This window comes from Saimiri boliviensis, chromosome 16 (assembly GCF_048565385.1).
Source record: "Saimiri boliviensis isolate mSaiBol1 chromosome 16, mSaiBol1.pri, whole genome shotgun sequence".
NCBI classification, from domain to species: domain Eukaryota; kingdom Metazoa; phylum Chordata; class Mammalia; order Primates; family Cebidae; genus Saimiri; species Saimiri boliviensis.
Genome location: NC_133464.1, coordinates 68,894,225 through 68,919,044, shown reverse-complemented (window position 1 = coordinate 68,919,044; position 24,820 = coordinate 68,894,225). Strand labels below are relative to the sequence as shown.

General features: G+C 42.5%; 1 protein-coding gene across 1 annotated transcript in view; it reads right to left on the bottom strand.

Moving 5' to 3' along the window:
- Positions 1-2,764: 2,764 nt before the first annotated feature.
- FOXO1 (forkhead box O1) overlaps positions 2,765-24,820 on the bottom strand; it is a 110,193-nt gene continuing 88,137 nt past the window's right edge. The window contains exons 2-3 of the mRNA XM_010345010.3: positions 6,539-7,890; positions 2,765-6,071 (exon numbers count right to left, since the gene is read on the bottom strand). Of these exons, the coding sequence (XP_010343312.2) occupies positions 6,553-7,890 (1,338 nt within the window). The 3' untranslated portion in view covers positions 2,765-6,071; positions 6,539-6,552. The remainder of the gene's footprint in view (positions 6,072-6,538; positions 7,891-24,820) is intronic.

Here is a 24,820-nt window from a genome sequence, read left to right as displayed (position 1 = left end):
GTACGGGCTTTCTCCCTGCCACAGGAAACCATTCGCAGACATGACCTCATCCCTCTAATCTCCTATCAAACCAGAGGCAGGTTAACAGAAGGTATCCTCAATTTACCTGTGGGGAAATTGCTGCCCAAGCCAACAGAGGTTACCACTCTGCAAGCACTCCAAGCATCCCTGACACCAGCATAGACTAAGAATTGGGCATCTCTGGCTTATTCTGGGACCAAGTGCTGAAGTGCAAACGGACCTCCTCTTTATCCCAGTTCATCAGGGAAGACAAATCTGGTTTAAAATGTGAGCCTTATTCTAGGCCAGGCGTCCCCAAACTTTTTACACAGGGGGCCAGTTCACTGTCCCTCAGACCGTTGGAGGGCCGCCACATACTGTGCTCCTCTCACTGACCACGAATGAAAGAGGTGCCCCTTCCTGAAGTGCGGCGGGGGGCCGGATAAATGGTCTCAGGGGGCCGCATGTGGCCCGCCGGCCGTAGTTTGGGGACGCCTGTTCTAGGCAGTTACCTTAACTAAGGTCATCAGACTTGGGCAGCAATTTTGGTACAAGCCAAGTATGTTTGCAGAAACTCCAGCAACTACAAGAACCCAGAAGGGTTGCAGCCATCTGCAATGTGTTTTTGTAGGAGTTCTTTCTGAAAGTTGCTTGCTCACAGAAGTTAATATATAAAGGACAAAGAGCAAGCAACCTTCTTCCTGAAGGATGTAAATGAGATCTCTTCAGGAAATCTCATTCTTCCTAAAGGATGTAATTTCTTGCCATTAGTACCTTTCTCATGTCATATCTCCCCAAAGTGACATGACAGTCACTTCAGCCTTGGAGTTCGTGGAAATGTGGGGGCAGAAAAGTGTCCTGCCACCAGTCAAGCAAGAAAAGCTGGCCTCAACTGCTTTACTCTTCTTGTAACAGGTGAATGCCTTCTCAGTACAGAGTTCCCTCCTCCACATCGCCAAAGCCAGGCACTTGCCCAGGAAGCCCCTCTCCCCGTTGCCTTCGAAAGTTCTTAACTTCCAGATGCTCCCATGACACTCTGTAGCTTCCTCCCAAGGCCTCTGGCTCCACTTCACGTCTGGTTTCCTGATGTATTTCCTACCAACACCCAGTTACTTGTTTTTCTCCTTTATCCCTGCATACAGCTACCTCCCTTTCCAGTCCACCAGAAATTTCACTTTCCAGTTACTTAAACTAAAAAACACCCCAGAGTCCATGATTTAACAAGTGGACTTGGACCCCAATCTGCTTTTTCCCAATAATTGTCTCAATAAATTTAACTGGTATGTTAAACTATTTCTCACCAAAGCAACTTTTACACCAAAACAACAAAATGCAGCAAGGAAACCTACCATGAATATCCCTTCATACCTAGAATATACCTAGTGGTGGCCCAGAATGAGCAGCACGAGACGATATGAGGTCTGATGTGCACATAATGATGTCTGCTTCAGAGGCTGCCACTTAAGCACGGCATATCCAGTGGAAGAGCCCTCCACCTGCCTTACTCAACCCCATCAACCAGTGTAGTGCCATTGCTACAGGTCACCTGAAACATGGAGAAACAATAGCCAAGGCAAAGTCTTCCAGTGTGGCCAATTCAGAGGCCAAGAAACAAGCCTAGGTACACATCCTGATTCTGCTGTCAGCTCTGGTCACAGCAAGGGCCCAGTTAACTGTCCAAGGAAAGAAGCTTCTCCCCCTACAGAATCTAACACCAAGCTCCTCCTACAAGGTATCCCAGGGAAACCTTCCTGCTCTGTGTCGTTTATCAGCTAATCTAAAATTTGGAATCTGGCCTCATGTCATGACATTAGATGTGCAGCTTTGTATATGTGCGCAGTTATGAAGGCTAACTGGTTAAGAGTTCTGGGGGATAATCATGGGGTTTTTCCTCATTTGGACTAGATCTGCAGTTTTCACACTGAACCGTGCATGGGCCCCAGGGGATGAGGGTAGATGCTTTCCTCTGTTCTATACATTGAGCTTCTGGCTATCGTGTCTTTTAAAGAAAGGGTTTCCACTTCCAAAAGTCGGTAAATTTTAAAATATTCTGAAAGCAGGATGAACCCGCAAGTGTCTACACAGATTAACAGAATAATCTTCCTTGTTTCTCCGGCTCATTCACTTGTCCGGTCAGAAACTCAGAAGTAAGGAGAAACTGGGCTTCACACTGATTTTAAAATGCATTTTAACCACCTTAATCCAATACTGGCTCATTCCTCAGACATCTTCTCAAAAGAGCAAACATAAACTTCCCATCTACAGCCACTGAAAGGAGGGCTGACCCTCCTCCTTCAGCAAGGTGTGCAAGTAAAGGAGCACTTATGACCTCAGCCACAGGGTTCTGCCACTCCATCCTCCATATCTGCTCTGTGACCTCCTAATCAGACCCTCCTAACTTGCCCTCAAGATGTTTTTACCTTTAGTAGAGTCTACTCTAACATAAAATAGAATATGCCTAGTAATCACTGAACCAGATGTAGTTTTCAGATATTCCAAAGATGAAGTACTCCAGGATTGTCTGTTATCAGGGACTGTAGGTGTTCCCCATCTCAGGGGACTATGGTTTGGTCCCAGAGGGGCAGCTCCCCCTTTCCTCCCAAGAAAATACCAAATTTGAACCAACCATGACACTGTAGCTGACAAGACTTGAGTATTTAATAGCTGTACACACACACACACACACACACACACACACACACACACACACACCCTAATAAAGAGCTTATTCTGCATAATTAGAAAAGACACCAAGCCACTTAAACATAATTTATGTACATTTATGGCTTTATACAATTATAGCAAAGATTGTTCTTGTGTCTGTAAGTACATCAACATCATCAGGCACTTCTCAGAGAGTATCGGAACAGGAACATGGAGTCTGCACTGTTACTAAACTCGGGTAGCGAAATGCAGGAGGCATGACTATGCCCTGATGGGACTCACGTGGCCATCCCTGGCCATACTGCCAGGTTGTGCCCACCTAAAGGAGAGGCCAACTGTAATGCCAGGCTGGTCTGTTCACATAAACCACAATGCATTTTTTAAATGAATGATTACGCCCAAACTAAAACCACAAAAAAAAAAAAAAACTTCTCTTTTAAAATTAGTTATAAATTAAGAAACTCTTAAGAGCTTGAACATAAGAATTTTGAGTTGGGGAGGGCTGGGGTATTGGAAGTATATATTCAGCAGTTAACAAGTCCAAAGTGTATATCGCTGGAGAATGATTTCCATTTTAAGTGTCCTTATCCTCCTCTTGGGATGTTCCATTGACTTACTGCTCACTGGGATACAACATTTGCTCATTAATTTAGACTTTGTCAGTTTGTCAAAGCAAAACTTTCCAAGTAATACATCTATTACCTAAATATATTCCATACGTCTATATTATGGAAAAAAAAACATCTTTATATTTAAAATATCTGGATAGCTCTATAATATAATATGCTTTTAATAACAGTACAAACCAGAGAAAATAAATCAAACAAGGCTGCATAGGTGATATCATTTGCACGTTTCACAAAGCAATCATGTACAATAACTGATATATACTCATCACTCCAGAAAGTCAGTATTCTTACAGGAAAAAAGCTACCAGAGGCCACATAATGTTTGCTTTCCAGACAGACCAGATGCTTTTCCCTGGACTTCACTGTTCTCGGAGAGCTACCCATGATTCATGTCAGGATTTCAATACAAAATGGCGGGTTGGGGAGGTATAATTACACAGACTCAGAAGGAAGAAATATTTTCCTAAGAGCTACTCTATGAAGCAGTAAGATTTTAACAGTGATTTTTAGCTGCAGTTGCCTCTTTAATGAACAAATGGGGGCTCTGAGGTTCCTTGTATAATGGTGCAATAATGGCATGGGAGGAAAAGTGACAGTATGCACTAACAGAAATGAGAACACAAGTACTTTGGCACCAAGTTCAATTACATACCTGGGAGGCTGTGCTTAGAGGAACTCGGGTTTCGAAAACCAGCTGTGTCTTGGAGTGCCCATCAGTGAGAATGGTTAGAGTGGTGGTTGTTCAATGAATCTTCAAAACAATGAACATCACAGTGGAAAGCTTACTATACAGCTGGCCTACTATAGGAAATCTTATCAGGAACATTTGTGTTCTTGTGAAACATTTAGGAAATAGCAAGCCAATGAAGATGCAATTAACATACAAGACAAAGCAAGTGTATATGGACTATATATACAGAAATTAGATCCCTCTCAAGAATGCAAGAGGAACAGTACTGTGCACCTGTTCTCTTCATCGTGATGACTTTGCGCTTTCCACGTGACTTGAAAATACTGATGGAATAAATAGGACACAAAGCCAATTAATTTGGCGTGTCAGTTATATGTAGTTGGAAAGTACTAAAACATGATGATAAGAATTATACTTTAGGTTGCTACAGGCTAAAGACATTTTCAAAATCCTAAGCCAAGGCTTTTAACATTATCTCAAGGTACAACTTACAGCTGGTTTGCTGGTCTTCAAATTAATCTCCCCAGTTTGTAAGTAAGTTCTACTCCATCTGCTACCCATCTGAACTTATAAACACATTCTACAAACCACTCAAGTCCCGTTTTTATATTTCCTCCTTCAACTTAAACTTCCACAGTGTGCTAAGTAATCTAATCTGCAGAGCAGAAGGGAGAATGGGATGAAGTGCAAATGTTGACATAATTCCCCAAGGCAAACTACAAAACCTACCTCTACCTGGACTGAAACAAGAGCACAGAATTATGAGGGTAAACTTTTGCTGAAGCTCAACTCAGAATGGTGAAGTTGATCAAAATCCCTCGTTTGACAAATGAGGATTGCTTTAGATGCAGATCTCCCTTTCTGATCTACAAACATTATGGGGCCTCCCAGGACTACACAGGTCTCTAGAGAAGACTTGATGCTATGCAGTGCGCATAGTTCAGCAGAAGCAGATGAAATTTCTTTAAAATACAGACATAAAAACATATTAAGTTATCCTAAATATGAAACGCAAAGTATCCATAACTATACATCACTTTCCTGCCCAAATAGGGCCTGAAACGTTGAGTATGCAAGTACTAATTACAATGATTTAAGATTAGTCAGAAACATCACCAAGTAGCATCCCAAAGTGTACAAACCAGTTAAGCACGTATAAAATTAGTACTAATCCAGTTAGAAATACAAAATGAAAATTATGAATGCTGCCCCAAATACCTGTGGTTCCACAAATTTACAAGCCAACTATGTAACAAAGTAGACTCTAGTTTTAAGAAAACATTATTACAGTTCAATATCTATTCCAAAAATGTTCTTAAGTCCCAACAATAACATCAAAAATCATTTATCTGGAAATTAGAACCATTTAAATGTTTGTACAAATTTGCAAATAACAAAATAAACCAAAAAAAAAAAAAAATAGAAAAGACCTGTACAAAGCTGGCATTTAATCTTTTTTTTCCCCCCCCCAAAAAGTTTTACAAGTCTATTAATTTAGCAGATTGATAACAGGCTACTTGGTTCTCATGTGAATTCTGTGGCAACGTGAACAGGTCCAAAGCTGTTCAGTGGAGGTGCACAATGGAGATTCAGTTCTTTGTGATTCGTCAGTTCCGCAGAAAACAGGTAGTACAAACAAAAATTTAACTTATCAAGACATGAGACCATCACAGTATTACAAAAAGAGTATAAACTTTCCTTGGACCAAATGGATATTTTAAAAAACCAACAACACACACAAATACAATCTGTATCTACTGCTTATATACAAAACTTGAAAGCACACCAGGATCTGAAAATCTTTTCTGCAATTATATGGTGTAGTGAGTTTGGCACTTCATTGTAATGAAATTTCCAATGGCACAGTCCTTATCTACGGCCGCACATAACCTGCACACATTGGGCAAACATCCTGTACAGGAAAAATGTCTTTGCTGCCAAGTTTGACGAAAGAAAAAAAGGAAGGTTAATTTATTTATTTATTTATTTTAAACCAAGAAAACTAAAAGGGAGTTGGTGAAGGACATCTTTGGACTGCTTCTCTCAGTTCCTGCTGTCAGACAATCTGAAGTACTTTTAAGTGTAACCTAGGAAAAAACACATACACACACAATGAAAATACAGCCAAATTAAAATCAATTCAACTTAACATGTTAGAGTGACAGACATTACTTAGGGTCAAAAAGCTAGAGCTTCCCAAACAGCTCTAAAATTATGCAACAGGGAAAATTCTACTTTACAGAAAACCCTTCGGCATTTGATGTATATCAAATATATTGATTTACTGAAGAGCTACTAAAAAGATGCAGCCATCGAACCGTCAAAAAGAACTCTTTAAAGCAGTTAAAGGAAGTTTCCTTATGTTTAAGCTCAGAGGGAAAACTGCTAAGCTGCCAAAAGGACAGAGAATGAATGATAAAAGATCCCACTCTGCAAGAGGCAGTCAGTTGACATCAAAGATGTGCTAACCATGGAAGATATATGGCAGGTTACTGTGTTCCTCTCTTTCAAGTTCTATTTTTCAAAAGGTCTTTTGATATTGGGGTGAACTTACCTGCTCACTAATTCTCAGCCTGACACCCAGCTATGTGTCGTCGTCTTGACACTGTGTGGGAAGCTTTGGTTGGGCAACACATTGTCAAAGTTAAAATCCAATGTATCTCCATCCATGAGGTCATTCCGAATGATGGATTCCATATCACAGTCCAAGCGCTCAATGAACATGCCATCCAAGTCACTTGGGAGCTTCTCCTGGTGGAGAAGGCCCATTCTGCCATAGCCATTGCAGCTGCTCACTGAGGAGTAGCCCCCCAGGGCACTCATCTGCATGGAGTGAGGCAGAGGCACTTGTACAGGTGTCTTCACTTGGGTCAGGCGGTTCATACCCGAAGTGTGGGGCATGGTGCTTACTGTGTGGGACAGGGCACGCCCGTTAACTGCAGATGGCTGCTGAGTGTGTCCAGGGTGGGTATGGGAGCTGGGATTCATCATTTTGTTATGAGACGCCTGGCTGCCATAGGTTGACATGACCGAACTAGGGCCCATCATGACATTCTGGCCCAGAACCCGGCTGTTGGGTTGGGCTACCGCAGGATCAACTGGTGTCATAATGTCATTATGGGGAGGAGAGTCAGAAGTCAGCAACTCCTTCAAGAGTCCGGGTGCACAGTTATACTGATTCATCCCTCCATAACTTGATTTACTGTCCTGAAGTGTTTGCATAGGCATCTGAGGCAAAGGGCTCATGCTGGATTGGCCGTATGTGTATTTTTGGTAGTTTGGGCTGGGCGAATTCAGACTGGTGTTTGGTGGTGCAAATGAGTAGCATGGTGTCTGCTGCATCATAGTGCCAGGTGAGGACTGGGTCGAAACAGTTAATGATGTTGGTGATGAGAGAAGATTGAGATTATCCAAAAGATTTTCCATGTTTTCGGGACTGCTTATCTCAGACAGACTGGGCAAAGTAGAGGCCATCTTTGCAGCAGATGGTGGGTATACCATTGAATGCACATCCCCTTCTCCAAGATCATCCTGTTCGGTCATAATGGGTGAGAGTCTCCCACTGATAGTACTAGCATTTGAGCTAGTTCGAGGGCGAAATGTGCTCCAGTTATCAAAGTCATCGTTGCTGTGAGAGCCAGGGCTTGCAGGCCATTTGGAAAACTGTGATCCAGGGCTGTCCCCAGCACCCTCCTGGCCAGACTGGAGGGATGCTTTCTTCTTGGCAGCTCGGCTTCGGCTCTTAGCAAATTTGCTGTTGTTGTCCATGGATGCAGCTCTTCTCCTGGGAGATTTCCCACTCTTGCCGCCCTCTGGATTGAGCATCCACCAAGAACTTTTTCCAGTTCCTTCATTCTGCACACGAATGAACTTGCTGTGTAAGGACAGATTATGACGAATTGAATTCTGTAAAGCAAAATATCGTATTAAAAGTACAATACTTCTCTGCTTGGAAAACTTACTATTCTACATGTATTACAGGGAAAACAAGTAAAAAATTTTAAGAGTTTGTGGTACAGATTTCCATCTGAACAGTCCCAATGCTTCCCAACCCACTACAAAAGATGGCGAATAGCATAGGATTAAATAGTATCTTAAAAACAGTATCTGTATCTTATTTAATGAAGGGACAAAATTGTAACAAGAACTATTATAAACACCTTCTTTTATACAGCTAAGTTTTATGGAAAAATTGCAAGAACTGGTTTTAATAACTGCTGAAATTTTGCTTAGCTACAATAATACTCTGTAACAAAATGCTATCAAAAACCCTTTCCATTTCAACTATCCTTAAAACTACTGCCAATTCTCTTCAGCTTATACATGTGCTATTTACATAAAAGAGTTTCGTAATACTGGCACCACATACTTATAGAAAACAGAAAAGACAAAAGACTAGAAAGAATATAGGCCAAGCATGGTGGCTCACACCTGTAATCCCAGCACTGTGGGAGGCTGAGGCAGGTTCAAGACCCATCTAGCCAAGGTGGTGAAACGCCATCTCTACTAAAAATACAAAAATTAGCCAGTATGGTGGCAGGTGCTTGTAATCCCAGCTACTTGGATGGCTGAGGCAGGAGAATCACTTCAATCTAGGAGACAGATTGCAGTAGCCAAGATCACTCTAAGATTGCAGTAGCCAAGATCACTCTAGCCTGGGCGACAAGAGTTAAACACTCCATCCCACCCCCACACTCCCACAAAAGAAGAATATAGAGCTGATCAAAAATTAAAGGCCCCCAAACCAGTAAGACTTGGATTCATTCACACCTTTAAAGCCTGTTAAGCAAACACAAGTGAATATAAGGAAAACAGAGTCACTGCTTTTTTATTTGAGAAAGCTGACCTGGCAAAACAATTTTTTTTTTTTTATTCAAGTAGTGCCCCTACCCTCCAGTTCTACCAATAACCAGTAGTACGAGTAGGATACACCAACTAACTCCATGACACAGCCCCAGATAGGCAGGGGCTACACTGTCCAAAGAGACAACCTGGGATGGGAAGAAATGATAAGAGAACGAGAAGAGCTATAACACTCAAGCTAGTGCAGCTTCATGACTAATCATGCCACGTCTATCATCCCTGGGCCAACTAGGGAAGAAAAACCAAACACTTTTCTTTTGAGCACTTGGTGGCTCTGCTACTTACTAACCTACATGACCTTGGGAAGCTGCCTAGCCCCAATGTATTCTTAAGTTTCCTTACCTGTAAAGCAGGAATAAATTACAGTACCTTATCAGGGTTGTTACATGTATTAAATGAGATACATAAAAATGCTCAGTGGCACCTGGCATATAAGCAGTCACTATGAAGGGAATATTAGACCCCAACTTAGAATAGTGATATTCTGCACCCCCAAAGTCCTGCTTCCCTATTCCTATTCAGTGTGGTATGGGTAGGAGCTTAAAAGTATTATAGACATAAACCCACAAGTGCAAATATATGGTGAAAGGGGCCAGAGGTAGTCTTTCAAGCTTCAGCAGAAACAACAGAGCCAGGCTGCAGGTGAGAAAGCCATGGTTTGATTCATCTCCTCTACAACACGTTGTAAGATGGCATTCAGGAGAGCCCAGGGGACACGTGGAAAAGGAGACATGGGAAACACTGTGAGCTCCCCAGGAGGAAGGACGTTGTCTTACAGCATTTTGCACCCCAGCACAACACAGGGCACACAGCCACTGCACCTTGTTCATTCAGCGCCTCTTTCCTCAGAGGTCTGCTCGCAAGGCAAGGAGTGAGATTCTGGGTGCCCTAATCCCCTGGAATGTGCACAGTCTCCCAGCTTCCTTGGCCTCCTCTGCCAACTGGATGCAAGGCTCAGCTGACCAAGCCCCCTGCATGTCTGTGGCCCCTCTCCTCAACCACAAAAAGCTCTGGCTGGATTTGTGGTCACCCAGGGGTGCAGCCACAGTGCCCACATCCTCATGCCATCAACATGGGACGCAGGAGCCCGAGTGCCAACTGCTGCACCTGAGCAGAGCCTCTGCACAGCCAGATGAGGCCCAGCTCCAACACAAACTGGGAGAGAAGTCCTCTCTCATTAAAAAGTGGTAGAAAAGAGAAAACGGAGGGGGCCTCACTTTCTAAAAGAAGATGCAAAAGTCAGAGTAAGGCCCAGCAGTCAGGGCTGAGAAATCCACATTTCAAAACGCCCTCTGACCCTCTGTACTGCATTCCACCCACGGATTTCAACACAGCAGCTACGTGACAAGCCCTCCTGCCAGAGCATACAGCGAGTGGGAGTGCAGGGGCAGACACGGCCAGAGCCCAGATTTCCAGCTGGAGCAGAGCAGGTGTGTGAGTGCATGGCAGTGACTGTCTCCCATTCCCAAGACTCCCCACCTTCCTCCACATCCAAGATCTACCCTCACCTTGAGACATGCTGTGAAGAGGGCCGGGGGCTTAGAGTTGGTTCAAGAATCCCTAAAAGAGGCCAAGGACTACATTTCCCTCCCGTCCTTTTTCATTCCGGTAAGATAGATTCCCAAGCTCCTATGGGAAGGCGCTACACACACACTGCATGCTCACAGAGCCATAGGTCTTGCCCTTGTCTGAGCCCACCAAACAGAGTCCTTAATTCCTCCTTAAGATCAGCAGGCCTGCCCCCGGAGTAGCGCTGGAATGCAGTCATATGCAGTCCTGCACTCTGACCCTGCGACGTTTTCCATACACTGGAAGTCCAGGCATTTGCACAATATTCCATCATGACAGTTTTGTTCTTTGAACACAATAGACACACAGATAAACTCCAATGAAATCACCGGAGGAGAGGAAGCTTGACTCCTGTCCCTGTCACATTTAGTTAATGATAAAGGGGGAAGAAAGATCTTCCCAGATAGAAGCTTCCTGGTTGTTGTACTGACTTGGGGCGAGGGGTTACAGCTCTGTAACATTCATGATGAGCCTGTCAGATCACTGGCAAGCGCAGCTAGGAGTCATTTTTAATAAGACTGCAGGAGACACAATAATAAAATCTTTAAAATGTTCAAGAAGTGTTCACTAACTCAGGTGGGACGTGTACTAATTTAGACATTTTTTTAAAAGCCACAGCACTCTCTTATCAAAACATCATATTACATATTTTTCTAAGAGGACATCTCAGGTCGCTCTTTGAGTAACAGAGCTGTCTCCTAACTTTGCCAACAATTAAAATTTTTTCCGAACAGGAAAAGGTTTGCTGTGCAGGGCTTGTTACATAAATTCCTGTTTTTCACACAGCCAGCAGGACATTAAAGAAGCTACGGTTTTTAGGGGGGTGGGGTTTGACGAGGTAAATCTTGTAAAATGTGTTGCTATTAACAATGTTGTGTCTGCACTCCTCTGCTGGACACAGGAGAAGCTGGATAAAAGAGCAGTTCACCAGGGGGGCCTTCACAGCAGAGCCGCGTGGGACTGAGATATTATGCCCTTGAACTCTCAACAAATATTACCCGAGGACAGAGGCAGAGTGTCAGGACAGAGGCTTATGCCCTGTCAATCACTTGCCTGAATCAAGCGTTTCTACATGACAGCACTAGAGAAACACAGGCCAGCCGATCTCCTCTCCACTAGCTGTTATTTCTCTGCAGCCCCGCTCACAAGCCTCTGCACACATGCCATCTGCCATATGGGTGACTGGCCACCCCAAATGGTGTGGCATATGCTTCTTGGGAAGCCTGACCCAATGAGCTCCACAGATGGGGGAGCTGGGAAATCCTGACACGGTATACTTGCTTGTTCCACCTGCTCTGCTGGGTGTTCTACGTTCAGATTCTGAGCTCCTTAATGGGCACAGGAAGCAAGGCTTGTCTTTAATTTCTAATCTCGTAGCCTCAATAAATATTTGTTTCTTGACATCCAAAAATGTTACAAGGTAGATATGGTGTCTTATACACTACACATCCTTTAGCCATCCAATCAAGTTACCAATTCATGTCAACTAACATTTACTGGAACCTATTTTGTGCTAGGAATAGTGACAAACATGAAGGAAAGAGACACAGAACCTGCCCTCCGGAAGATTTTGATCTACCTGGGGAGAAAATAAATCCACATAAAGAGCAACTTAATAGGACAGAAAATGACACACCCCACAGACCGTCCAGGAGCACTGATTTTTTCCCTCCAAAGGCGCCACCCTGCCCCCCTACACCCCAGCTTCTTTCTCAGTCCAACTGTCCACTCCAGAAGCATGTCTTGATGACCTCATCCTATCCTACAGCTCTGACATGAGACCTTGAGTACTCATCCCTCTACATGATTCTGCTATGTCTGGTCCCTGGGGGGCATGCCTGGCTCCCCACTGTACCATAAGCTGCTCAAGTGAGCACAGGAACCTTTGTCTGTTCTCTTCTACACCATATTCTCACAGCGCCAATACCATATAGGTACTCAAGTATCTGTTGAACAGATTAGTATTTCCTACATTTACAGGGTTGTTGTGAAGATTAAATGAGACAGTATGTGTGGAAAGGCTTACCTCAATCTCTACTAACTAATGTTACTGTTACTGCTACTGGCATATTAGCATCCATAAAATATGTCTGTGTTTTACAGACTTATCTATGTCATAAACACTAGTCTCTTTTCTTTATAACCACACCTTGCACTGCTCTCATTTAACATGAGGCTTTTTAAAATATGTTACTGGAAAGATTGACTGGTTTGGGAAAAACAGTCAAGATACTTTCTCTTCACAATAGACATTGCCTTAGAACTGACTCAAATACTGAGATGAGTCTGTCAATGCCCTGGTCACCAGTGTTACCAGAATCCTTAAGCCTTCTCAAGGTGTTGCTGCCAAAGCCACGTGTGCAGGCATCACACATTGCTGGGATCAGGGGCCTCTGAGCTCTGGACATAGCTAGCATGTGCGCAGCAGGCAGCAGCAGCAGGTTGGCAGAGCAGGGACCTCAACAGGCCAGGCAGGAGGCTCCATGAGGAATGGTTCCAACTGAGCACTGCTATGCTATTCCCTCACTGTTCTGCCTCTGTGGCTGGAAGAAATGAGGTGCTGAGGCTGGTCCCCAGAGACCCCTGAGGACACACGCCATGCCCAGAATGTTCCTAGCCCCACTATCTAAAGTAATCATCAGATAGCCATTGAAGTGCAGGATAAAATCTTTACAACTTTCATTTACTTTAAAATTTTTATATCATTCTTTTAAAATTCTATTTGTGAATGTATTATGTAATGTACATAATATATTTAGAGTGTATACACAAATGTATGTTATATCAAAAAGAGTATGTGATTTTTTAATAAAAACCATTTAGAGACCACTAGTCTATCACGGCAGCCTTCTAGGAGCCTGAGGCCCCAATAAAGATGATCAAGAGAGCAGATCTAGCTCTAAGTCAAGTTTAGGTTGACTTTGCCCCCATCCCTCAAGCCTGTGTTGAAAAAGAGGTCTGGTCCCGCCCTCTGCTTACAGCTCTCAGCCTCCTCAGAGCTGAGCCTGGCCGCCCTCCTGGCCACTTCTCTTCATCACCCTGGCCTGGACCCTTGCATCCCCAAATCCTGCCTTCCAAGCTGAGCTGCCAGTTCACATGCATCTAGTCTGTCCCTCAGCCCATAAGAAGACCACCACCTGTCAGCCAGGGGTCTCCACACCACTGCTACATTCTATAAATCTTTCTGCTTGGCAGTTCTACAATTATCCAGGTCTTTATATTCAACCAAAAACAATGCAAAACCAGCAACTTAAGGTTGACTATGCTCATGAAACTCTTAGATGGCCTTCATACCCTGTATGTGTGTTTTATAGTTTACTGCTGTCAATACATTTCATTCCATCCTTGCAACAGTCCTATAAGGCAGGTATTACTAGCCTCATTTTAGAAATGGAAAAGGAAAAATTAAGACTCAGAAAATGATCTGTCCAATTAGGGCTCAAAGCGAAGTTCTGTGATTCTACCTGCAACACCACTGCTATCTGAAAAAATCTATCCCCTTGGCTTCACCACTGTTAAGAGAAATCAAAGCAACATACTTACAGCTGAGATTACATGTGTGCACTTTGAGGGAGCAGAAATAATTGACTAGTTTACAAAGTTCATTTTCTGCCTTAACGGATGATAAATTTACACAACGTGGCCAGGCATGGTTGCTCACGCCTGTAATCCCAGCACTTTGGGAGGCCAAGGCAGGTGGATCACAAGGTCAGGAGTCCAAGACGAGCCTGGCCAATATGGTGAAACCCAGTCTCTACTAAAAATACAAAACTTAGCCAGGCATGGTGGCGGGCGCCTGTAGTCCCAGCTACTCGGGAGGCTGAGGCAGAAGAATCGCTTGAACCCGGGAGGCAGAGGTTACAGTGAGCCAAGATCGTGCCACTGCACTCCAGCCTGGGTGATAGAGCGAGATTCTGTCTCAAAAAAAAAAAAAAAAAAAAAAAAAAGTACACAACTGATTGCCTTTTATTCTAGTGGGTTCCTCTTTATGGCAGGAATTCACAGCAGTTGAAGTGTGCATTTCAGATGTGAGCATCATCCTAGGGAAAGCCTGTATAAGAGGCTGTGGGGACTTACAAAGAAAGTGGAAAGGACCCCAGAGACCCCCCAGCTGACTAGAACTGCCCACTGCCCTGCATGACGGTGTGAGCAACAGCCAGCAAATCCAACAAAAAGAGCTAAACACTCAGATGAAACTGGAACATATGATCAAATGAACTCATTGTCCCAGAAATTCTAGAAATTCTTTCAAAATGCTAGACTAACTAGATTTTTCCAAAGCATTTTATCTAATTTCTGTGAACTTTCTCAATGTGTGCAATTGTTACGCAGGCTCCCGGCATGGCCTTTATTCCCTCCTCCTTCCTCTCTTTTACACCATCTCTTCCTGCACTTCCACAAGTGAAAATAAACTGAAGAGAAAGTAGGAAAATCTATTCAACAGAGTTCCCATTAAGAGTTACTAATAAAACAACAACTTTTAAAAATAATCCATTTTGTTTGCAAACAGAAGGAAAACATGACCTTTTGCCAACTCTTCTTTTTACAAGAGACGTCAGTAGACATGTATCAGCCACAGACAGCATGTAAATCAATTTTAGAAAGTGTTTAACACAAGATCTGCTGAGAATAGCTAATCTACATGCTTACACTTAGATACTTCCATAAGGCTGGTTCTTCACCTGAATATCCTCAAAGACCACAATATTCCCCACTAATACCTCACAAAGTGCAGAGGCCTTAAAGCGTCTCCACTGATCCCGGGTCTGTGGATCGAGACTCCCGATCTGATAAAACTGGAAGGTACTTCGAAGGTCATCTGGCCTAACACACTTGTTTCATGTTAGGGAAACAAAGTTCAGTGAGATTACAATGCAGGTGGAAAACTTATGGGTGTTCATTTACAAAAAATAGAAACACATGGAGTTTTAATACTAAAAGAAATGTAAAACAAGTACCAAGAACATGGAATATTCTTCCCCTAGCCAAGCCAATCCTTGCCTATAGTCTCAAACTGCTACACAAATTTAGTTCTACCCTGCTTTATCTCTAACTCTAGCCATTCCATAGGAAGAAAAAGATGACTGTCTACCACAAAAAGAAAGTAGGAGATTATGTTTGCATGTCAGACAGTACAAAAAAGACAAGTGAAAGAACTCATAGGTGTCAGGAGAAGCCTCAGAGACTTGGGAAGTACACTGTGAGGCAGAACCCAAGGTGCCGGCTCTGGAGGCAGAGTTACTGCCGGGCCTTTCATAGTAAGTCCTGGACCTCATCACTAAGCCTGTTTTCACATCCGTAAAACAGTCACACATATGGATGGCGTAATATACCTGAAGTTGCCTGGTGTACCACCTGACACAAAGACAATAAACACTGGCTATTTTGTTACAGGAAGTGAAAAAATAAACAACAACTTTTAAGCCATTATAAATTATTATAACTTGATTAAAAGTCAACTCATCACAAACTTCCTATTTAAAGGCAGCCAGCCTTCCTCCGGCCTATTTCCATGTCCTCACAAGTGAGATGCAATCCTTCTCCTCACAAGTGAGATGCAATCCTTCATTTACAGAAACATTGTGTTTTCTCCCCCTTAAAAAAATTTTAAATGAAAGAATCTGAGCATTTAACTAGCATATTCTGATGGCTTTTGAGGTGACCTATGTCAGAACATGTGTGTCTAGGAGGTTGTTCAAGTTAAGGTCGATACAGCAGTTGTCTGATGAGAGATTAATTTTTAACAATTTTTTGAACAGATTAGGTTTTGCTATGCTGCCCATGCTGGTCTCCAACTCCTGGCCTCAACAGATCCTCCCACCTCAGCCTTCCAAAGTGCTGGGATTACAAGCACATGCCACTGCACCTGGCCATGATGACAGATTATATTCAGGATGGTGATTATGAGAATGATGCTCTTTCTTATCTCTTTGCAAACGCTAGTCACCCATGACTGTTTACTTTATGGAAAACAAACTCTAAAAGATCCCCTAAGAGGTAGGAAGGTCAAGGAGTACAAGAACATACTACAAGACAAAATGTTTGGTAAAGAGGTACATTACAAGTGAATGGGCCGATGGTATTAAGGACTGAAGAAGGAAGAAAGGGGCCACCACTAGCCTGAAAGACCAGGGGCAGGAAGCTTTACAAAGGAGGATGCTCTGTGGTTTGCCTCATCTTTAGCCAAAGGCCTAAATATTTCAGAGTAACATTTCTTTTTTTTTTTTTTTGAGACGGAGTTTCGCTCTTGTTACCCAGGCTGGAGTGCAATGGCGCGATCTCGGCTCACCGCAACCTCCGCCTCCTGGGCTCAGGCAATTCTCCTGCCTCAGCCTCCTAAGTAGCTGGGATTACAGGCACGCGCCACCACGCCCAGCTAGTTTTTGTATTTTTAGTAGAGACAGGGTTTCACCATGTTGACCAGGATGGTCTCGATCTCTCGACCTCGTGATCCACCCGCCTCGGCCTCCCAAAGTGCTGGGATTATAGGCTTGAGCCACCGCGCCCGGCTCAGAGTAACATTTCAACCAATAACCTCATATATTTAGGATCGAAGAAAAACCCTTCAGGGACAGAACAGAAAATGTATTTAATGATATTAGACCATATCAAAGCTTTTGCATTTCTGAAGGTAGTAATTAAAAAGAAGCACTACAAAATTTAACTGTGTCTCACAGGAGAACCCTATATTAAAGGAAGCCACAGTTTTGTGAAAAGACGGGCAAAGCCCTTTAATTTTCAGGGAAGTGAAATGGAAGTCTCCTATACCATTCAATACTATGGGCTCTATGCACTATTAGAAACAAAGTACCCCAAAAAGACAAAGCCCAAAATAATTCAGGTGGGGAGGAAATGAGTAGTCCCCTTAGACACCAGCTCCAGATCACAAGACATTTATCTTAATCACTTTTCTTCTATAACCTCTGTATCAAGTGCTAATGTGGACCCCTGTTTAAGCAAAGCCTGGAAAACACGAACTATCTCACAGTCATACACTTGGGTTTAATAACACCATACAACCCAAGAAAGGCCAGCTCTCAAATGAATGTCATCAATCCTAGCTAATAAGATCCCTGTGGTGGATATCCAGACACTAAATTTCATATAGCTAAAATTCTTTTAAATGCCTTCTTTTTAAGAGATCTACCTGTAGGCTACCAAGGATTTCAAAGTGGAGCTTTTATCCCCTGGGATTAATTTAGTTTTGGTGATCCTGCAGTCGCTCCTAGGGACCCTTTAGCCCACTCGCCATCTCCTCCCCAGGGAGGCACAGAGGCCAGGTAGTGCCAAATCCACAGCAGACAGCTACAACTCCCCCACCTTGCCCATCAGTGAGCTAAAGGGGCCTTCCTGAAACTCTGACTGAATTAACTATCTGAAATATCCATGCTTTTTGCTGCTCCTGCCTAATGGTTGTCTCAGATGCACAAGGCCCCGCCACAGGAGAATATTAAGAGGAAACTCATTTGATGCTAAAGTAATTCTGCTGTTCCTAATGAAAATCTTTGTCTATTTTATAGGCCATACAATGTTTCTAATCTGCAATGGTCCTATAAACGCACAGCATTACAATGCAATTAACTACCTTATTTATTTGGCTACAAGAAGACTAAGGCACAACAAAGTCAAAACCAAAAACAAAGAACACATTAGGATCTATTCTCTTCTGATGAAGAATTTAAATTAGGCATAAAATGAAGCATAACCATACCAAAAGTTTGATCCATTTTAAAGCATTCTAAAATTCCAAAGGACTAAAGTGAATTTTAAAGTATTTTTTTCAGCGTTATATTGATGACCCCACATTAATACCGTTCATATAAGGTAAATGTATATTCCAGGTATGTTCCCAAATTGTTTACAGAAGCCAGTGAAAAACTTTACAGATATAAATTCAGAAGCAAGAACACTGAAACTTGGCAGATTAAAATCCCTAGGACAATATCCCACCCACAGCATGTACTGTCTAGAACTGTTTTTATCCTAAACATGTTTACTGTCTGGAAAACATAGGGAAGAATTTGCCTACTAGATGCATAGTCTGTTTACTAAGGATTCTTAGTAAACAGAGTATAAAGTCTAGATTTATGTGTTTGTTTTCTGTTTTGGGACCCAGGTACGATAATCCAGATTGCAAAAACAACAGCAAACTGCATTAAAGTATAACACTCTGAGTTACACTACCTGCAATGTTGGGTTTTCCTGTAGGGTTTACACAGAATCTTGACACCAGCTTGCCCATGCTTCTGTCTAGGAAGCCTAACTCAACAATGACTCTAGACTGCCGAGTATGTACTGTTTGGTGGTTACCGCCCCAATATTATTCAAAGCTTGTCTCAAATCAAATAGCTTTTCAAATGGATTGACCCAATAATAGAAAAACTATTTGGGCCCAGGATTATGTTAAAGTGAAACTCGCCCCACCAAAGACTGAGCCCAAGTCAGGGCTGTGGCCCATCTTCTCACAGACATCAGGGATCTACCTGAGGAGGAAGAGCACAATTACTTTCTAAGACACAGTAGGTCTGCTGCCCAACAGCCCGGTTCTCCACACCCTCCTTCTAAATAACACAAAAGCCATGGTCATCCTCACAAACTGCTGCTCCCTCAGCACCACCAGCCGAGGCGTATTTAGGGACTCCAAAAGCAGCTCACATAAATGTTTCAGTAATGCTTTCATTAACATACCTAGAAGCCTCCAATGCCTCATGGCCCTCTTCAATGTGTCCCCAGCTAAAGCATCAGCACACACCTAACATGAGTGAAGCCTACATTTTGCTTATTTGTAAGACCAAGTTTCCACCCCAGTGGAAGCACCTGTGCTGAGAGCAGCCTTTTCACCTCTGTACAGTCACTGGCACTCCACCAGATATGAGCACATATGTGTCAGGGGTGCCTATGAGGACTTGCAGCTTAAACACACTCTCAGGTCAAAGCAGGCCAGCCCAGGAAGGATGTGCTTCCCCAAGATCACTCCTGGGCTAAAGGAATTCTGGAAGGCTCCAAGTTGAGTCTGCCCTGGAACCACATTTAGATAACGTAAAGACATCCCAATATGAATTCTTTGGGCTCCAGAGAGAAGGGAGAATGACAGGTAGGACAAAAGGGATCCCTGAACCACCTGAGGGTCCCCACTTGAATTACTAAGCAAATGTTAACATGTAGAGAGTTTTTCTTGTATTAAATATTAAACTTTTTATTCTAATGCTGCAGCTAGAATCGTGTCTTTTTGGAAACATGGACGATATTGTTGTCATAAATTAAGACCATAAGACTATCTTTATAAACCTTCAAAGACCGAAAACAAAACAAAACACCCCACAAAAACCTCACAGTTGCCTTCGGAAGTTCTCAATATCATTTTTAGAAAGGTCTTAATCTTTTAAAACACGCTGGCTACATGCAATACACATTTGTTGTTTGAGGATGAAAATACAAATAATTCTATACAGTGTATCTTAGTAACTCTGGGCAAACTAGCAATGGCAGAAGGAATGAACAATCAAATGATCCATTTTTTAGGATGATTCAAACCAATGGAAAATTAGGAGCTCTCACACAAGCCAATAATTTGCGATGGTACACCTTAAACTCCTCTTTGGAATTTTAGTCCTCATTGCTTTCAGCGTTTTCGCTTTCAATTTCCTCCAAAAGGGAACTGAATATCATCTATTATGGTTAGAATCTTGCACACAAGTACCAATGTTTTTTATCTCTTCCAAGATCCTATTCAAGGATACTATGCACATATATCCCAGAACTTAAAATAAAATAAAAAAATTTTAAAAGGATACTCTAGCCTGCTGCTAGTTTTCCACCACAATATATCTATTAGCACATTAGGAGATGCCTTTTCTCTACTTCCCTTTAAACTACAAAGTTGCCAAATATGGTCCAGTAGGAAGAGCACAAGAAGTCAGGGCCTGTATGTCTGTGTTCAAGTTAGATCATTACTGCGCTGTATGGATGGCCTGGTGCCTCCAAACCATGTAACTCAACAGTGCATTGTGAAGATTAAATGAGAACGTATTTGGAAAACAAAAAACAGATTACACATGTGAAGAAGGCTACCAATTTCAAGCATATTAGAGAATTATTCTATAAATTCATGATATTCTAGAACAAAATGCAAGGTTTTTAGAAATTACTGGCTCTACTGTCACACATACTTCTATAACAAAAACAGGAGCAGTAAGGTCAGTTTAACAGATCACTTCAGCATTTCAACTCTCAAAGATCACTTTTCTCTAAACCAACATGTAGTCTCTGGTATTTCAATTTATTATCATTTTTATTACTGATAAAACTAATTTAGTTAAATTCTGACAGCCTAGTTAAGATTAAAACAGATGATTCGGAACCGTTGTTGACCGCACAAAGTGTAAAACAATCATTCTTCAGTGGTACCCTACCACCCCCAAAAGAAAAGTTTTATATTTTAATCATTTTTAAAAATCTATCATGTATAATAAATAGCCAAACCTAGAAAACTCTTTTAAAGAAATATTTTGTTTGAAAATTGCTTGCTATTCCTAGCTGAATTTATAGCTACTTTGAGGACTAAAATAGTTATCCAATATACTGGAGTCTATCTTCATAAAGTCTCTGACAGAAATATGACACACTTTTAAAGGAACATTTGGGCCAGGCATTGTGGCTCACACCTGTAATCCCAGCACTTTGGGAGGCAAAGGAGGGAGGATTGTTTGAGCACAGGAGTTCAAGACCAGCCTGGGCAATACAGTGAGACCACCCCATCTCTACATTGGAAAAAAAAAAATTAGGTGTGGTGGTGCGCATTTGTGGTCCCAGCAACACAGAAGGCGGAGGCAGGAGGATAGCTTGAACCCAGGACGTTGAGCCTGGAGTGAGCCGTGTTCACAACAGTGCACTCCAGCCTGGGTGACAGAGGGAGACCCAGTCCCTAAATAAATAAAGACCATTTAGAGAATCAGGGCAGGAAAGGCACACGTTCAGTTCATCCTGCCCAAGTCAGTGTTAGAGCACTTGCTGGGGTGAGGGGCAGGGCACCAAGGAGGAAGGGTCTCAAAGGACCTTGTCAGTCATTTTTATGGGGAATACAAACCAAAGGTAACTTTTTATCTTCATTTTTGTCACTGGAAAATCTAAGCAAAAATTAATCGGGAACCTGAGCAAAGCCTAGCTAAAGTGGGCCTAATGTAAACTATTTCAGTCCACTAACAATTGCAGAAGTTACTTTCTTTCCATTCAAATTTCAATAACATAAATCAGGATCTTCTGATTTGGTCAAATCAATACCAATCAATGTAATTTTCATCAAACAATTATTTGCTGAGCCCCTATTGTATACTAGGTACTGTGGCAACAACAAGTAAGCATGAAGGCTCAAGGCTCTCCCTGCCTCCCGTGGTCTCACACATACGTACATACGGAAGGCTGACAGCACAAGTGATAACGTGCAGCATACACAAAACAAGAAACAAAAAGCCCTACACTGGAATTGGGACGTGAAGCAAAGGACAACTTAGATTGCTGGATAAAAGGGGACGGGAATTCTTGATGTAGGGGAGAGCATGAACCAATGTTGACAGACAAACTATGTGGTGTGCAGAACACGTGTACTAGAACCAGACGGCCCGATTCAAACCCACTGAGTGCTCTTGGATAAGTGGCTCACCATCTTTGTGCTTGGTTCCCTTGTCTGCAAGAAGGAAATACTAACAGTACTTACTGACCACTGTGCAGAATGCCCAATAAATAGGAGCTATTAGTGTTTGTGAGGAAACTTTTTTAAAAACACTAGTAAGGTATATCTGGAGAAGACAGAAGAGGTCAGTATGGCTATGTATGGGTTTAGACACAGAAAGGGGGAAGAAGAGACAGAAGGTACAGTGGGTGGGGGCTTAATACTCAACACAGGAGCCTGTTTTTTCCCCTACATGCAATGCACAGGAGAGCAAGTGGAAGACCAGAGGATAACAGAATAAAGTTATGATGCAGAACCTAGAGCAAAGTGCCAAACCTGCCTTTCCACCTGGAGGATAGAAGGAGAATTCAGGCGCTGTTGGGAAAGCAGAAAGATATTTCTGATTATCCACAAATGTAACACTGTGTGTGGGTGTCTTTATTTTTGCACACATCTACATTGCTCTTGATAAGTAAAAGCATCTCCAGGAGCCGCTGCCTTTGGCTCAGGTTCTTCTCCACCTAACAAGAAGCTGCTGCAGCTAGTGCTGAGAAGAGCCTCCAGAAACAAGTGTTACCTTCAGGCACTCCTCCCTGTCACCTTTGCTGGAAATGACAGGGTTTTAGATTCATTTCTGTCTCGTGACTTGAAGGATACTTGATTGTTTTCAAACTTATGGCATAATCTGATATTTTCATAGCCAGAGGAGGGCAGGATGCTAGGGCCAGGACCATTTGTTTTGAAAACAGATTTTAAAAGTCTCCCTCCATGAAGTTGACTGTTTTCATACATTTTATCCATCATTCACAACATTTGGCATACAAATTTGGTTCTTACGTTTTGAAGGTTTATTTTTGTTCCTTGAAGTCATTGTCTAGGCTCAACCATAACATCTTTCAGGTTGTTTTGAACAGCTGAAAGGAAATTAAAAGAAATAATACCCTACAATGTAACCCTGGATTGTTCCACATAAACATGGATAAAGCTGCAACAAAGTACTCATGCATTAGTCAGTACCCTGGTGGATGCACAGGAGACTCAGAGATAAGGCTGTGGGAGATTGCAGGGATATCAGGATAAGCTGCAAGGGCATCAGACTCTGTCCCTCTCCATCACTGTGAAAGGCATGATCCCCTCACCCCAATCAAGCACACTAGAAGGCAAGTGGTCCAATTCTTGAAAGCTTAACTTTCAGAAGGATGATGAGCACCCCCCCCAAGAGAATTCGATTATAAACATTTTATGTGATGTTAACCTTACCCTCAACAAATCCCATCCTCCTTCCTTTCTTCTTCCACTAGCCAGATACGCCCTGACCTCTAACTGCTTCCTTTTCTTCCTATTACAAACCTTGCCATGCAACTTATGATGGTCTAAAAGTCAGAGTTACCAGCAAACAAAGAAACCTTAAGGGATAGTTCAAATATTTTGTAGAATGAAGGTCTCAGATTCTAATACTTTGTCCACTTTATGAAGCACATATAATCACTTTATGGAGGACAGCTAAGGGGTGCCTACAGACAGGAATGCCACACCTTAGGTTATTAACTTTTCTTATCTATTTCATAGCACTTCTTCCAGCCCCTCCTACCAGGATCATGTTATTCTCCTCACCAATCCAAACAAAGCAAACTAGTCACCGCCATTAAAGCTTTTGTTGTCAGGATTTAAAAATATTGTACATGAACTTTTCAATCTATACTCAATGCCTAGAACAGAACAGAGCCAAGCACAACAGAACAGAATGGAACAGAAGAGGAGAAAAGATAGACCCAGAGTGATATCCATGACCAATTCTTAAGAGGTTAGACTTGCTTCCCTGGTTTCAGATTTCAGTGCAAAATAATTTGTCCTTTCTGCTGGCCGGAACAAACTTACTTCAAAATAAAAGAGTTTTATCAAGTTCTATTTCTGCTAAAAGACAGAAGAGCTGATTAAGGAGATGAATGCAGAATGTGGCCGCTGGCTGGCCCTTTACCACCAACCTTTCTCACCCTTCCCTCAACTGCCATCTAGTAAGAGCAAAATTGCAAGCAAAGTTGAACATTAAGTACTAAAGAAAGGGCAGTGGAGGGGGCTGATGCAGATGGCCTCATTCAGGGAATGTGCCTTGTCAAAATCCAGCACAAGATGCAGCAGCATCCTGGCTGTTCTGGGTCCACATTTCTTAGGACCATCCTTAAACCAACAAACTCTGCAGCTGTCCCTCAGGCTACAGTTCAAGGATCTTTGCCTGACAAAGCTAACAGCTGGTCCTAGAATACTGATTCTGTAGATGGAGAACTTCTGTGCATTCTGGTTAAATTCCTACTCAGTATGAAATCTTGGAGGCATGGTGCTTACAGTGACATGATGACAAGGATTCCCTGCAGCCAGCCTCCCATCCCATTCCACCTTCAGGACAGTCTTTATTCTCAAAGCATCCCCAGCCACTGACTGTGCATCACCATCCCTGGACTCTTCCCTGTCCCTGAAGATCAGATTTTCCTCTAGCCACTGAGGTCTCCTGTAGAACCTCCAAAGTAATTCCAAGACAAAGCAGCACACTATGGCCTACTAAAGCATTCTTCAGCATGTGTTCCACAAAATAACGGTTCATTTTAGGGTGATTTGAATTCACTGAACAAATACCTTTAGGACACTCTGGACACACAGAATTACAGAGGATTCTTAACTGCACATTGCTTTGAACCTTTAATACACAAAACAAGAGCAAAACCGTCCCCTTAGACTTTG